The sequence below is a fragment of the Magnolia sinica genome, chromosome 2, assembly GCF_029962835.1.
Source record: "Magnolia sinica isolate HGM2019 chromosome 2, MsV1, whole genome shotgun sequence".
NCBI classification, from domain to species: domain Eukaryota; kingdom Viridiplantae; phylum Streptophyta; class Magnoliopsida; order Magnoliales; family Magnoliaceae; genus Magnolia; species Magnolia sinica.
Window position 1 is genome coordinate 73,370,084 of NC_080574.1, and position 15,664 is coordinate 73,385,747.

The window sequence follows — 15,664 nt, forward strand, 5'->3', positions numbered from 1 at the left end:
CGGCCTACCTGAGTAGTGGATTTTGATAATCTGTTTTTTCCTTGCAGATCATAGAACGAGGAAAGAACGTAGTGGACGGAGAGGATTATACAAATACAACATGGTGGGCCGCATAAAACAGGTGTCGTACAGGATTCCGGTCCCTAAGGAGCATAGTGTCATGTGATACGGATGTGTACGATTGGCTTTCTTTCCTCTTTGTCTGGTTGGGTGGAATGGGAGAGTAGGGAGAGGTGGTGGTGCAGCTGCCATTGCTGTCGGTTGAGAGAGACCGCTTCCACCGCCTTTTCTCCCGCTGAAGGTGCGCTTCTCTCTCTCTCTCTCCATCCAAAAGAAAAACACCAGAAAAGAAAAAAAAGAAAAAAACGAAAGGAATGGGTCGTCATTTCTGACTCAGATTCCTCGCAGGATCCCTCTCTCCAGGGTTAGGGTTTCGTCATTTGTCTGCAAGATTGCTGTCTTTTCTTTTAGGGATTTTGAGGTGTTTATTGAAGAATGGGGTTTTGTTTGGGGTTTTCTTCTCGGGCAGCAGATGTATAGTTGAAAGGAGGAGAGGAATTTCAAGGAGGCTAGGTGAAGGGCATTTCTGTCATTTGTTAGGGCATTGGAGGAAGATCTGCGACGGAAATGAGCGCTTCTAGGTTTATAAAGTGCGTGACGGTCGGAGACGGCGCCGTCGGTAAAACCTGCATGCTTATTTCATACACCAGCAACACCTTCCCTACGGTAATATGGCTGTTGATTTCTTGAAATTTCTGCTTCTGTTATTCTATTTAGTTTGCATTGTTGCTGTTTTATTTTGACGGGTCATTCATATATTTTGATTTGGTGAATTGTCGTGGAAGAAGGATATAATTTCTTCCATTGATATGTGTTTGCGGCCCTGGTGTTTGATTTTCAAAATTGGTTTTGAAGAAAGTGGGTTTTTTATTTTTTAGTTTTTATATTTAAATGGTTTTGCATTGCCTCTGTTTGGTTTGGCAATATGGGTAATGGTTTCAGATGGTTTTGTGTGGGTGAATAATCCTGTTTTTAGGGATTCCCAATTGGAACCAATAAAAGGAAAGAAAGAAAGAAAGAAAGAAAGAAAGAAAAACGCTTGTCAAGGTTTCATTTAATTTGGGGAAATGGGTTCAGAGGAAAATTTCATTTTGCGAGGTTTTCATTTGATATGGGGAAATGGGTTTGAAGAAAATTCCATTTTTAAGAGATTTGTTTGGCCTATTGGAATGAGTGAAGTTCAGGTAAGTTCTCCAATTGTAAGGATTTTCTTTGATTTGGGGAAATTGCTTTAGAGTGGATCCCATTTGTAAAGTGAGGTTTCATTTGAATTGGGGAAATGGGTTGATAGGAAAATGTCGTTTTTAAGGGGTTTTATTTGATAAGGGGAAATGGGTTTGAAGAAAATTCCATTTTTTAAGAAAATTGTTTGGTCACTGGAAACAAGTGTGGTTGAGAAGTTCCAGTTGGAAGGAATTTCTTTGATTCGGGCAAATTGCTTCAGAGTGAATCACATTTTTGAGGTTTCATTTGAATTGGGAAAATTGGTTGAGAGTGAAATCTCATCTTCTGGTTATATGGATGGTTCTAAAAAAATCTCATTTATAAGAAGAGTTCTGCTGGATTCAGGAAATGTCGGAGAAAACTTCAAATTTTAATGGTTGCTTTAGATAATGATGCAATAGTTGTGATAAGAGCGTGAATTCGATATAGACCCTTCTCCCCATTGCAGGGTTATGTATGAATCAGGCCATCTCAATTGTGGGCCCTTATTGGGTGGTGCATGGTTAAAAAAGTCACATATCACATGTCACTTTTCTTTACTTGTCCCCATTGGATGCCGATCTTTAACAATTTTTGTTTTCTGCCTTCAGTTGGAAGGTGACTGATTGTGTTGCAAGGGTTACCTAATTGGTGACCGTGGGGCCTACTTAAAGGGTCCCCTACATGGACATCCTAATTCATCCATACCCTGCCATGTGTATTGGTGGAGAGGTGTTGTGTCTCTCCCGTACTCCAGTTCTACCAGCTTGTGCCATATCATTTCCTCTTGCCATGTGTTTGGATTGGTGGAAAGGGGCTCTACCATATTTTGGTTCTGTTTGTTCTACCATATGGGTAGGGAAGAGCAATCCCATTTGTAAGGTGTTTTGTTTAATTTTGGTAAACAAGTTTGCAGAAAATTCCTATTCTTTTTTGAGTTTCAAACTCTCGACTGGATATTAGAAATGGTATAACTTTTATCAAATTTTATTTTGTGTTGTGATTGGAAACAGGATTATGTGCCGACTGTTTTCGACAATTTCAGTGCAAATGTGGTGGTTGATGGGAACACTGTCAACCTAGGGCTGTGGGATACGGCAGGTAAGTTATGACTCTCACTATGATGCCGTGTCTTTCTTTCTCTTTTCTATTTGAACAATTTTGTTGTTTTGTTGTTTTTTTTTTTTTTTTTTGGAAACAGGCCAGGAGGATTACAATAGATTACGACCTTTGAGCTATCGCGGGGCTGATGTTTTTCTGTTGGCATTCTCTCTCATCAGCAAGGCCAGTTATGAAAATGTTGCTAAGAAGGTAAGAGTATGTTTTTGTTTTCCTTGAAGCTGTAAAAATATCTCTTCCCTTGCACTACTTACTTTTTGGTTGATTTGTAATTTCACAGTTGATTAAAAATTCCATTTTTTACTTGTCTTCCTTTCCAGTGGATTCCTGAACTGAGGCATTATGCGCCTGGTGTTCCCATAATTCTAGTTGGAACGAAACTTGGTTAGATTTCTCTCATAGTTTTTTGAGTTTCGATTCATGCCATTGTTATCATATGTGTGACTGTGTATTGATTCACAATCAATTTTAATTTTGGCTTGCTTATGAGCAAAAATAACTGGATTTTGAATGTTTATTAAAAATATTAATCCATGCAATGATGCAATTGAAATGCCTAACCATTAAGCACCAATCAAAATTTCAAAGTATAACCTATTGGATGGATTATCTATGTCAATGAGCACATTTCTACAATAGTATTCATTAATGTTGAACTGATCTGATTGCAGTTGCTGCATGGCTCCTATTGGGGCCTAGAAGTAGTTCCACTGTTCTGTTCTGTGAAAAAAAAGATTTATTTCCATTTTCATAAAGTTTCTTCATGTTTAAGTTAATCTTTTTTGCTTTCTGAATGTTTTGTGTTGTTACACTTGTAATTTTTATATGAATAGCTGCAGCTTAGAGGGTTATTTAATGGAATCACAAAAAACTTGAGACCCTTATGAGACAAAGGTTAGAGATTAGAGGCGTTAGCGTCACATTAAAAATGTTTACCTTCTCTCATCTTCCATGTCAACCTAATTTTTTTTTAAAAAAAGAGATGTCTCAACCTAATTGTTTCGAGTTACATTGTCATGTTTTGATTATAAAGACCAAAAAGGTACATGATTAGGGTGATAGTACTATGACTTGGAAAAATCTGTTGTTATGTGGATGAATGCTGGTCATATCAACGTTCTAGGTAGATCTTGTTGTTGACTTTTTCTCCCCAATGATTGAGTGTAACTGACTTGAGCAAGCCCATTCCTGGGAGAAGATCTGAAATCTTTGTAATATATACCACTTGTAAAGCTTGAATGCGAGGGCCTGGATTATCTATTTGTACCCAGGTGCATGGTATAATGATGATTCATGGATACCTTAATTGCTGAAGTAAGAAGAATGGAAGGATGGATCAGTTCCCAAGAGAAGGAAGGTCTCATTCTATGCATTATTCAGGCTCCCTGCCACAATAGTGAAAAGGAGAGGGGAAAGAGGGTCCCCTTGCCAGTGACCTATAGAATGAGAGAAGAAACCTGTTGGAGAATGGTATATTTTTGAATTAGTTACACTGGGCTTTGCTTCATAACCATATGTTTGTTTGATCCTATTTCTTTAAGCTTGAAGTCATTGAAAACTTTCTGTTGCGAGATGCTTTTATCATGGATAGGATGTTATAATTTGAAATCTCTAGCTATTTCACTAAACTCGTGGTAACTCATTTCGTACAATACAGTATGTTTTCTATGTGGTAGAATATTATTGTTGAAGCGGTTTTTTTTTTTTGGTTGTTGTTGTTGTTGTTGTTTTGTTTTCTCTTCTTCTTCTTCTTGTTCCTTTTAATGGCAACAAAACTTTATTAAGAAGGCCCAAGGGGCATAAAAGAAGAATCCATCAATGCAATGAAGAGGAGTCCCTCCTACAAAGAGAATATTTTTAGTCCTTAGCTAGTGGATCTGCCATACAATAATTGCTATGTACATAGTTGAAGAATTTATTATTTTAATTTCCGACTTGTGTTTATTTATATGGAGAACCTTTGTGAAACTTATATGAAAACATCCTGTGGTCTCATGTTATATTTTTTATAGAGAATCTTGGTGAAATATCTTTAATATTTCATGAAAACAACTCATGGTATCATGTCTTGATTCAAGGAATCTGCTACAAGGAAGTAGACGGGGGAATAAGACATTTGTAGCTATTGAAGGGTTTTTTTGGCTGCTTTTCACATTCCCTTATAATAGTTGAGGGAGAAATCAAATTCACATGTAATTACTATAGCTTCTTTTGCTACCTTTTATCACTGGTGAGTTGATTTGGTTTGACCAATTAAGAGTTGGAGCTAAGCCTTTTAGGCGTGGTAGGACTTAATTTTACAGGGGTTTTGAGTTTTTAGTCTAAAAGATTTTATTTCTAGGTATCAAGGGAATCATGGATATTGTTACTATGCTGTGTGGCAATGTGCTGTGGTTTGCCAGGGATATGGATATATCAGAAAAAAGTTATGATACTACATGTGGATACAGCTCTCAATATACTCATAGGGAGGATTTTACTTCCTCTAGTGCTGATGCTGAATAAGCTGAGTGGGAGCTAAGCATTTCTGACGTGTAATCAAAGTTCCTGGGGACTGATTAGGAGTAATGTGGAGCTTTGTCTTTTAAACTGTCTTCTGTGATGTGGCTCTAAAACTCCTTTGGGAGTGGAACCTCATTTTCTCAAGCATTGATTGAATATTATTGCTGCCACTGTAGCAAAGTCCAAGTGTCACTTGGGTTTGCTGAGCCCACGTGTTGAACCTGCCCATGCACATGCAGCCACGTGTCCATGTGGCACGCGTGTGAGACCTAGACCCCCCATCAGTTGTGTCATGCTGATAGATTTTCTGGCTCAAAATTTAACCCTTTTAACTCTTCAGGTGGGCCAAAGTGCACCAAAGATTTAAAAAAGAAGCTAAGACCTTTGTGCAGGCCTTAGAGAATTTGTGGTCTCCTTTTGTGCTTGTTTGTTGTCAAGTACTCAGCCTAGCTAGTTCTTGTGGGGTCTAATATCAAATTTTCTATTTGACGTCTGTTTCTCTGTATAGGTTTTGTGGATGCTAGTAAGTTATTAGTACAGTCATTGTTCTGATGAACTAATGAGTACATTGTGTGGTTGCCATTGTTCTGGCCTTCATGAAATGAATTATAAGTGACCAATTCATGGAGATATGGAACTTTTAGAGGTTTCTTTTCTTCCTGGGGTTTTAGGATACACTTGTTTAAAACTTTAAATTATGCTACTTAACTAGGCAACTGCCTCTATGACTTCCTGTTCATGCAGGTTGGGGCCTGTCGAAAGACACTAGGCACAAAGTGAGGGGTGTAGGTGCTAATAACTTCCATCTTTATTGAAAGAAAAAAGAACTCTATGTGATCCCCATTGTAGGCTTTTGTGCATGTCCTTGGAGATAATATTTGTTTGCTTCTGTGGATGCCCCGAACCCCGAAGCTGTTGTTGCAAGTTGCAACCTCTAAGTTAGTAGCCTACTGATGCCTGTTAACACACCATGGGATATTCGTTAACAACAAATTGTGGTCTTAGGGGATTGCACTTCCAAAGAGTTATATGGGTAAGTATCATTCTTTGGAAGTTGCAAGTTGCAACATCAAAGTTAGTAGCTTACTGATGCCTGCCAACACACCATGGAATATTTCGACGAGGAATTTTGGTTTTGAGGGCTTGCTTTTCAAAAGAGTTATATAGGTATCCTTGGGCATGCATAGTCAGGGAGTTTAGTGCCAGCTCATATCTGTTCTGCAGGATCACTGGCATTCTAGAAGTGATTTTGTGGCTTGCACATGTTAGTTGTTACCAATATAGTCTTTGCTAAGGTATCGACAAGTCTGTTTTGTTGTTGTGTGAGTATGAAGCACCACCACTTCCACCTTTGATTGAAGGTAGTTCTTTTGAATTTCGTGGGTGAATCATGAACCAATCGAGAGGAGTGCTCTCTGCTTTGATGGGATCCTTTCAAATTTATTGGGACAGTTAAGCATAGTTTTACTTGACCTCCCCATCTCACTGCAAGATAGGAAACATAGCAACTTTCAAGGTGAGGAACTATGAACTAAAGTTCTCCTCCTTTAAGCTTGATTAAAAAGAGAGTAATCTTAAGGCACTAGGCAGAGAAAATTTCAATTAAGATACGAGAAGTTTTTCTTGAATTATCTCTTTTAATTGCATTCATCTACAAGAGCCCTTGTAGATTTGGGCAACTAGTTATAATATAACACATGTAAGCATGAGGTTTCATGCGATCATAAATGTGGAAGACTCATACTTTCAAAGATATACATGTCAAATCTATGAGGTGTCTTTGACATGAACACAAATAAGGTTCCACCCGACAGTTCATACAAATGTGTCACTGTGCATGACTCATTCTCACGAGGCAATGACATCTCACGCATAAGCATGCTAAGCATGAGTTGGTAACTTGGTATTTGATACCTATCAAAATCAACTATCTCATAAATGCCATGCTCCAAATTGAACTTGGCAAATTTTAAGCTGGATGCCCTTTTTGCGAATATGTCAACAAGCTATTCTTTTCTGGATACGGGCGCAAGGTCAACATCTCCACTTAGTACCTTCTCATGTAAATAGTGGTGGTGCACTTCAATGTTTTTCATCCTTTCATGGAACACTGGATTTGCTATAAGACGAGTCATGCTCTGGTTATCACAATGAATCATCATGGGATAATTTACATTTTTGTCAACTTCTTGCACTAACTAGCAGCATTTGCGCCTTTATCATTGCTGCTTGATGATACTCTTTTCTCTGTTGATGACGATGCCATTAAGTCTACCCAGTGGTTGCTTTGTGAGTAGAGGATCTCCTACCCAATCTACATAAAAAAAAATCCAACTAACTCTGCAACAACTCGTCTTGTACAGGGTATTGTAGCACACTGCACTATACATATCGCAAGATTCAATGAACCACATCTAGATGGTTTCCTCCAGTTTTGTTTTAACTGGCTTAACCATTGGAAACATGATGTCTAGCCCGGTAAATTGCGAGGTAAATTTAAGGATGGACTACTCGTACGAGTTGGATGCGACTCTTTCAAGTCGACTCAGACTAGGTTGAATCCAATCCAATTCGGCAGCATGCTTAGTTGATATATATGTTTAGTTCTTCCTACATATCCTGCAAGGCAGAATAATACTCTCCTACACTCTTATTGCCTTGTTGAAAATCTTATGTTACAACTCTTATATGCAGGCCAAGTTTTCTCTTGCCTGAGCACACTTCCTTCAAGGTTTCCAAAACTTCTTTTGCTGTTTTAAAGAACATGACATTGGCACTAATGGTCGGTTCCATACTATTCCACATCAATATTGTATTTGGGCATCTTCTTCCACCCAATGTTCATAATCGGCAGATTTTTTCATCAAGTTTAGGTGATTTTAAATACTTCCAACTTTTTTCCTTTTTGGGTGAAAAACTTGTGTAAATGTGGCCCACTGTAGATGGTTTGCACCATTCAACTTGATTTGTTGTGATTTGGAAGTTTAGAGACTCGGATGGAGTCAAGAGATTAGAGACTTGGATGGACTTATGGAGTCAAGAGATTACTTTAAGTAAGCATGGAAGGGGGAATTTCAAAATGTGGAGCAAGAATAATATAATACTAATCGACTGCTTCAAAGAGATTCAAAGAGATGATCTCCATGCTAATATCCCATGATCGTTGCTGGGTACAGTGAATTTCTCATATGCATTCATGATCTCTTTGATCTTCAAATCTGACTGTAGATGCAACATGGCCCACTTTGAACGATCATGACTGGTTTAAGATGAATGGGTCTAACATTTTCACTAGGATCAACTACACAATCCACCAAATAGTGGTTGTTATGATAAATAGAAGAGATTTGTGCTGATCAGCCCCCAAACAAAATAGTGTTTCACTATGGAAAGGAAAAGAAAGAAGAGGGAGGGAGGGAGAGCCATCTTGTCATTAAACACAGGTGGGCCACCTCTAAACAATAAAAAATGTTTGATCATAGATTTGGACTGTCAATGTTGCGGGTCCACTAAGTGATCATAGATTTGGACTGTCAGTGTTGTGGGTCCCACTTGTAGTTCCTCGTTCCTCTCAAGAGTCCCTTTGATATGATGATCCTATCCATTAATCAGTGGCAAACAAAATGGACAGTCCAGATCTTTTATTACAAAATATTGTTTGATCATAGATATTAATGTTAATCTTATGGGCCCCATCACTGCCTGCAGGTTCCTCTCAAGAATGGCTTTAATCTAATCCTAGCCATCTGGATAATGGCCAAGAAAATTAATGGTCCAGATCATCTATGAAACAGTTGTCTAAATATGGATCTGGATCATTCATCTTGTGGTTCCCACCTTTTCTATACCTGTTCCTTTTGGGAGTTGCTTCGATTTGATCATCTGATCAATGCCAAACAAAATGGATGGCCTAGATCATTTATAACAATAAGCTATCTGATCATGCATCTAGATCGTTAATCTTGTGGGCACCACCTCTGATTCCCTCGCTGTCCATCATGTAGGATCTGCATTTGCACCCTCCCTTCCAAAATGGACAATTCAAATCATTTAAGAAAATATCTGATCATGGTTTGCAAACATCTCTCCACACCAAGAACCACAATCTTCAGTTCACTTTCCCCACCTATATTTTGCTTGTGCTTTTGTTATTATCATGTCGTATTTTTTACAGTCTGCTCAACAATGTGATTTACTGGAATATGTTGATTGTTGAATATGGTGGTGCTGGGGACCCATCCCGATAGACTGCACATATTGTGGAGGATGGTACCTGATGCAGGACATGGAAAATTAAATATGATATGCAAGATTGCAGGCTTAGATCACACCAATTCAGAAACAATCACACAAATTCCACATCCCACATGAAAATCCAAACATTCAATTAAAGGGGAATCTATGCGGGTCCAAGCCGACACAGGCTAGGACTGGACCAATAAAATTATAAACCAAACAATATCAAAGGGAAATAAAATCAACTACTCATGCATAAAAATCAGTCCCTAATCCAAGATATTCCCTAATTTCAATTCAAGGAACCCTAAGGTGATAAAAAGGGGCAAATCAATTAGGGATCATGTAATATAGGGTTAGGATTCATGAAAAAAAACGGCTATGAGAGGATAAAAGAAGATAAAAACCTGAACCAAAAGATGATCCCGCGTGTGGACAGCAACAATGGTCCAGATGGACGTGTGTGTGATCCCGGCCGCACGTGTGTGGGGCCCACTATTCAGAAAAAGGCCACCTTGGCCCTGGTCGGCCAGGGATGGACTCCAAAACCTCCAAATTTCAGCTCGATCCGATGTACGGTTTGTGCGTAGTGCTCCGCCGAAGTTTCAGCTCACCTGAAAACCTGCTTCAATGAAGAAATCTGATGCAACAAAAGGACAAATTTGACATATGGATGGTGGGGGAAGATGGAAAAAAAAGATGATGGAAGATGGGGGTGAATTGGGATCGATGTGGCTTCGCACCACGGTAGTTAGCCCTTCGAAAAGGGAGGGCTTCACACCCACTTTTGAATTCTTTCACAACTCTCGAAGAGAGCAGAAAAATAAAGCAGGAATTTTTTTATTAACTTCAATGAATGAAAAGAACTACAAAGGGTGCCTATTTATAGGGAGAACCCTATACTCAAAAACTCGCACCATGTGCGACACCTATTACTTGGCGATGAAGTAAACTAAAATAAAAACCAAACAAGAAAATCTAAAGCGTTCACGATGTTCTAAATAATAACAATAAGCAAAACTTAAAATATAAAACCAATCCGACGAGTGGGCCACGATCATGAGATCTCATGGTGGGCTTTTCTTGACTATCGGGCCACTTTTCTGAACCAAAACTTGTCTTCTAGCTAGGAGGCCCTCCCTGGACGTCGTCATCGAGCCAGATCGATGGTGGGGTCCTCCTTCTGCGTATGTACGTGCGTAGGGGTGGTGGTGTGCGGGCGTGCGTGTGCACGATGTCCTCATCAACTCTCCCCGGCTGCGAAGATTTCGCCACTGGCGAAATAAAACTCCTGAACCGCTCTAGGATGTCTGGATCAAGTCTCTGAAGCTCCTCCTCAGTGAGCCACGTGCTGTCCGAAGTTGGGCGTGACTTCCATTTAACCAGGTATTTCTGAAACCCGCCATCCGACGTGGAAATTATCTCATGGTCCAAGATATCCTCTATTTCCTCTCTGGGTGTGTGAAGGCTAGGTATGGAAGGCAGAGGCTGAGATGAAAGGTCGGGAAGAGGCCATGGATCAAAGGGTAAGGTTGGGACATCAGGATGGGTGGGCGAAGGGCTGGACAAAGTATCAGTGGGTCCCTGAAAAGCAACTAGATCCTCCACGTTGAATGTGGAACTAATTCCCATGGAAGGTGGAAGATCTACCTCATACGCATTGAGACCATTTCGCTTTATAATTTTGAAGGGCCCAGCGCTACGTATGTGTAACTTACGAACGGCCCCTGGAGGGTACCGCTCGGGCCTGATGCGGACCATCACAGAGTCTCCAATATTGAACTCTTTGAAACGTCTATGTAGGTTTGTAGAAAATTTGTAATGTTCATTATAGTAGTGATCTTTCGCATGATTCTTAATGCAATGAATGTATGTGATGCGCAAAAGACTTTGTAGACTCTGATGGCGTATGAGACAATGATATGAGGATAAGATCAATAGGTTTCCTAGGCTTATAACCAGTAACGACTTCAAAAGGACTTAGACCTGTGGACCTATTGACAGAACTATTGTATGCAAACTCGGCTATGGGTAGTACGGCGTCCCATGTCCTGATATGCTCCCCCACTAAACATCGAAGTAAACTCCCTAGGCTCCTATTAACCACCTCAGTCTGGCCATCGGTCTGAGGGTGGTAAGCAGAAGAAAACTGGAGCCTAGTATTCATCATGTGCCATAGTGTCTTCCAAAAGTAACTCATAAATCTCACGTCACGGTCAGACACTATGGTTTTTGGTAACCCATGCAGTTTGACAACCTCACTAAAGAATAGCTTGGCAACATGAGAGGCGTCGGAGGTCTTAGAACAAGGAATGAAGTGGGCCATTTTAGAGAAACGGTCCACGACAACGAATATGGAGTCATGCTTTCGAATAGTCTTTGGAAGTCCAAGCATGAAGTCCATACTGATGTCCTGCCAAGGGATGAATGGGACTGGCAAAGGTGTATATAATCCTGTATTCTGTTTCCTTTGCTTTGCCAGTTGACAAGTACGACATTGCCCTATAATTTTGGCCACGTCCCGCTTGAGGCTTGGCCAATGAAATCTATCCTCCACTAGGGCAATGGTCTTGTCACGACCGAAATGACCTGCAACCCCCCCTGAATGTAACTCCCAGATAAGAAAATCGCGAAGGGAGGTGCGTGGTATGCACAAGCGGTCACTCCTAAACAAATATCCGTCCAAAATCAAATACTCACTGTTAGCTCCTGATGGACTCTCTAATAAAGACGTATACACAACTCCAAAATCTGGACACTCAGAATACTCTTCTTTGATGCGCTCAAGGCCCGTAACTTCAACGTTCATGGAGTTGAGTAATGCGACTCGACGACTCAACGCGTCGGCAGGTTTATTCTCTACACCGGCCTTGTGCTTAAGCACAAAAGTATACTCTTGAAGGAATTGAACCCACTTAGCGTGCCTGGGGCTTAATTTCTTTTGAGAGTTTAAGTATTTTAAGGCCTCGTGATCTGAGAACAAGACGAATTCTTGCGGTAATAGGTAATGTCGCCAATGGCGTAGTGATTGCACTACCGCGTAAAATTCCTTGTCATAGGTGGAATATCTTTGCTTCGCCTCATTCAGTTTCTCACTAAAAAAGGCGACAGGGTGCCCTTCCTGGCTAAGTACTCCTATGCCGACTCCTGACGCGTCACATGCGACTTCAAAAGCTTTTGAAAAATCTGGAAGTCGCGTAACTGGAGCTTCGGTCATCTTGACCTTTATCTCCTTGAAGGCCTTCGAGGCGGCCTTTGTCCATTGAAACTCTCCCTTTTTTATGCAGTCCGTGATGGGAGCCACAATGGAACTGAAGCCTCGAATGAACCGCCTATAAAAAGTGGCTAAGCCATGAAAGCTGCGCACCTCATGAATATTGCGGGGTTCAGGCCAATTAACGATGGCCTTGACCTTCTCGGGATCCGCCGATACGCCCTCAGCTGACACAATAAAACCTAAGAAGATCACACTACTAGACAAGAACGCGCACTTCTTTAGATTGGCGTACAACTTCTCGGCCCTAAGGATCCCACAAACCTGCCTCAAATGGTTGAGGTGTTGCTCCTTAGTCATGCTATAAATCAAGATATCATCAAAGTATACGACCAGGAACTTCCCCATGAAGGGTCTCAACACTTGGGTCATCACACGCATGAAAGTGCTTGGGGCATTAGTTAACCCAAAAGGCATAACTAGCCACTCATATAGCCCATCCTTCGTCTTGAAGGCCGTCTTCCACTCATCACCAGGGCGTATACGGATTTGGTGATACCCACTTTTGAGGTCAATTTTTGAGAAGATAGTAGCATTAGCCATCATATCTAGCATGTCATCAAGACGCGGTATGGGAAATCGATACTTGATTGTAATTTTGTTGATGGCCCTACTATCAACACACATCCTCCATGTGCCATCCTTCTTAGGTGTAAGAAGGGCGGGCACGGCACACGGACTCATGCTCTCTCGAATGAAACCCTTCTCTAGGAGTTCATCAATCTGCCTCTTCAACTCAGCGTGCTCCTTCGGGTTCATTCTGTAATGTGGGAGGTTTGGTAGAGTTGCCCCAGGGATTAAATCAATGGCATGCTGTATATCCCTCATAGGGGGAAGCTCATTCGGTAAATCATCAGGAAAAACATCACGAAACTCATGTACTACCTGAATGGCCTCAGTGGGTAACTCTACGCTAGTATCTGGTACACTTTCCCTAGCCACAAGGGCATATATCATCAAGTCCGCCTCTGTCTCTCGCTCAAAGTCTTTGGCATTCAAAATATGGAGTGGTTTGGACTTGGACTTGGACTCCTTCACTTCTTTTGGGCCGCTCACACCACTCTGTGTGGTGAACTCCTTTCCAGTTGTATTCTTGGGTGGTAGAGGATTTAGCTTGACCTTCTTGCCCTCAAACCAGAATGTACACACATTTGAACGACCAAATATGGTAACATCCCTGTGATAGAGCCACGGCCTACCCAGAATGACATGGCCCACAACATCACACCAAATTATGTCTTTATAAGATCCGAACTGAATAGGGACAAGACAGCGGTGCGAGACTGGAATGGATGTTTCATCAACCCAGGAGACTCTATAGGGCTGAGGATGGGCTTCCAGCTTCAAGCCCAAACGACTCACAGTGCTAGTGGATGCCACGTTGGCACAACTACCACTATCCACGATCATCTTACAGCTCTTTTCCCCACATTTTGCATAAGTGTAGAAGATCGTGTTGCGGCGCCAGTCATCAGTGTTCTTGGCTTGAGCTAGGGCGCAACGCACAATTGCGAGAGTCAAAGACTCTTGTGCTCCCTCTTCCTCATCACTAGGGGTTCCGACTGGTTCATATTCCTCCTCCTCACTATCACTCTCTGGGGGCACTACTTCTACTTGCCCATCAATAAGGAGTACTTTGGTGCCCTCTCTCGTGCCGCACTGGTGAGCAAAGTGACCAAACCCCTGACACCTAAAACACCTAGTGGCCCCACTTCCACGTGAACTAGACCCGACAATCTCTTTTCCCTTATCATCCTTAGGTCTGGGCTGAACATTAGGGGAAGGTTTGTTTTGGAATCCCGTGTTAGGTCTAGCCCCAGAGGGGTTGGCCTTAGTACCAGATTCGCGAAAGTCAAACCGCCTTCCCACAGATGCTTTAAGGTATTGCTCGACATCTAACACTACTTGGTATAACTGTTCGATAGTGTCTATGTCTTTGGCGAGTAATTCTCTCCTAATGTCAGGATGGAGGCCCATTTTAAAACGAGCAAGGGTGAGTACGAGGTCCTCATCAACCTCACAACGGGTCAAGTACTCTTCGAATTTCTCAATATAGTCAGCAATACTCATGAAAACCTGTCAAAGAGACTGCCACTCCTCAATCAACTGCAGGCGATAAGAGAAAGGGAGGTACTTCTCTTTCAACGTTTCTTTCATTTCTCCCCAATGGACTATTGGAAGTTCCCTCGCTCTTTCTTTTTTTCGCTCAACCGTCGCCCAAAACCTCTTTGCTTGACCCACAAGCTTCATCTTGGCGAATCGGACTCGTCGAGCATCCGACATATCATACCACTCAAAATAGTGGTCCATATCCGCCAACCAATCTAAAAAAGCTTTAGGGTCTAAGTGGCCATCAAAAGTAGGGGCATCTACCCTAACTCCCTTGAGGAGTTGTGCATCTGGGTCATATTGATCATGATGTCCCTCACGGGGTGGGTGCACAGGTACGCGCCCATGACTAGCTCCTTGGCCGCCTCCATTCCTTGGTCTAACATCCCGACCAATTGCCTGAGATTGGGCATCCTCCCCAGTGGTGGGGTTTGCCCTGAAGGAGGCCTCTATTTCTTCGAGACGTTTATCTATGTGTTGTTCCAAATGCTTATTCAAGGACTCAACTTGCTGGGCTAACTTGGCCACTGTTTCTTGTAGTTGCTCCATGTTTAGTGTGGGGTGCAAACCGAAGCCGCGACCCGTACGTGTGGGCATACACTGACTTGCTCAACCTAAGGACCTGCTATGACAACTATATGCGTCTAAAAACTAAATGACCCTACGAGACTCTATATGAAGGAGACTACACACTGTTACTAAAATTCATCTATATATGATGGACTGAATGCATGAAGAACTCAAACAAACTAAACCCTAAATATGTGGTGAATTCCCCTATAAGAACCCTAGGCTTTGATACCAAATTTGATGCAGGACATGGAAAATTAAATATGATATGCAAGATTGCAGGCTTAGATCACACCAATTCAGAAACAATCACACAAATTCCACATCCCACATGAAAATCCAAACATTCAATTAAAGGGGAATCTATGCGGGTCCAAACCGACACAGGCTAGGACTGGACCAATAAAATTATAAACCAAACAATATCAAAGGGAAATAAAATCAACTACTCATGCATAAAAATCAGTCCCTAATCCAAGGGATTCCCTAATTTCAATTCAAGGAACCCTAAGGTGATAAAAAGGGGCAAATCAATTAGGGATCATGTAATATAGGGTTAGGATTCATGAAAAAAACGGCTATGAGAGGATA

At 41.4% G+C, this 15,664-nt stretch overlaps 1 protein-coding gene across 1 annotated transcript in view; it reads left to right on the forward strand.

Moving 5' to 3' along the window:
- The first annotated feature begins 312 nt into the window (after nucleotides 1–312).
- The window catches only part of LOC131237195 (rac-like GTP-binding protein 5), a 28,430-nt gene continuing 13,078 nt past the window's right edge, over nucleotides 313–15,664 (forward strand). The window contains exons 1-4 of the mRNA XM_058234864.1: nucleotides 313–726; nucleotides 2,277–2,364; nucleotides 2,465–2,574; nucleotides 2,703–2,766. Coding sequence (XP_058090847.1) covers nucleotides 628–726; nucleotides 2,277–2,364; nucleotides 2,465–2,574; nucleotides 2,703–2,766 — 361 coding nt within the window. The 5' untranslated portion in view covers nucleotides 313–627. The remainder of the gene's footprint in view (nucleotides 727–2,276; nucleotides 2,365–2,464; nucleotides 2,575–2,702; nucleotides 2,767–15,664) is intronic.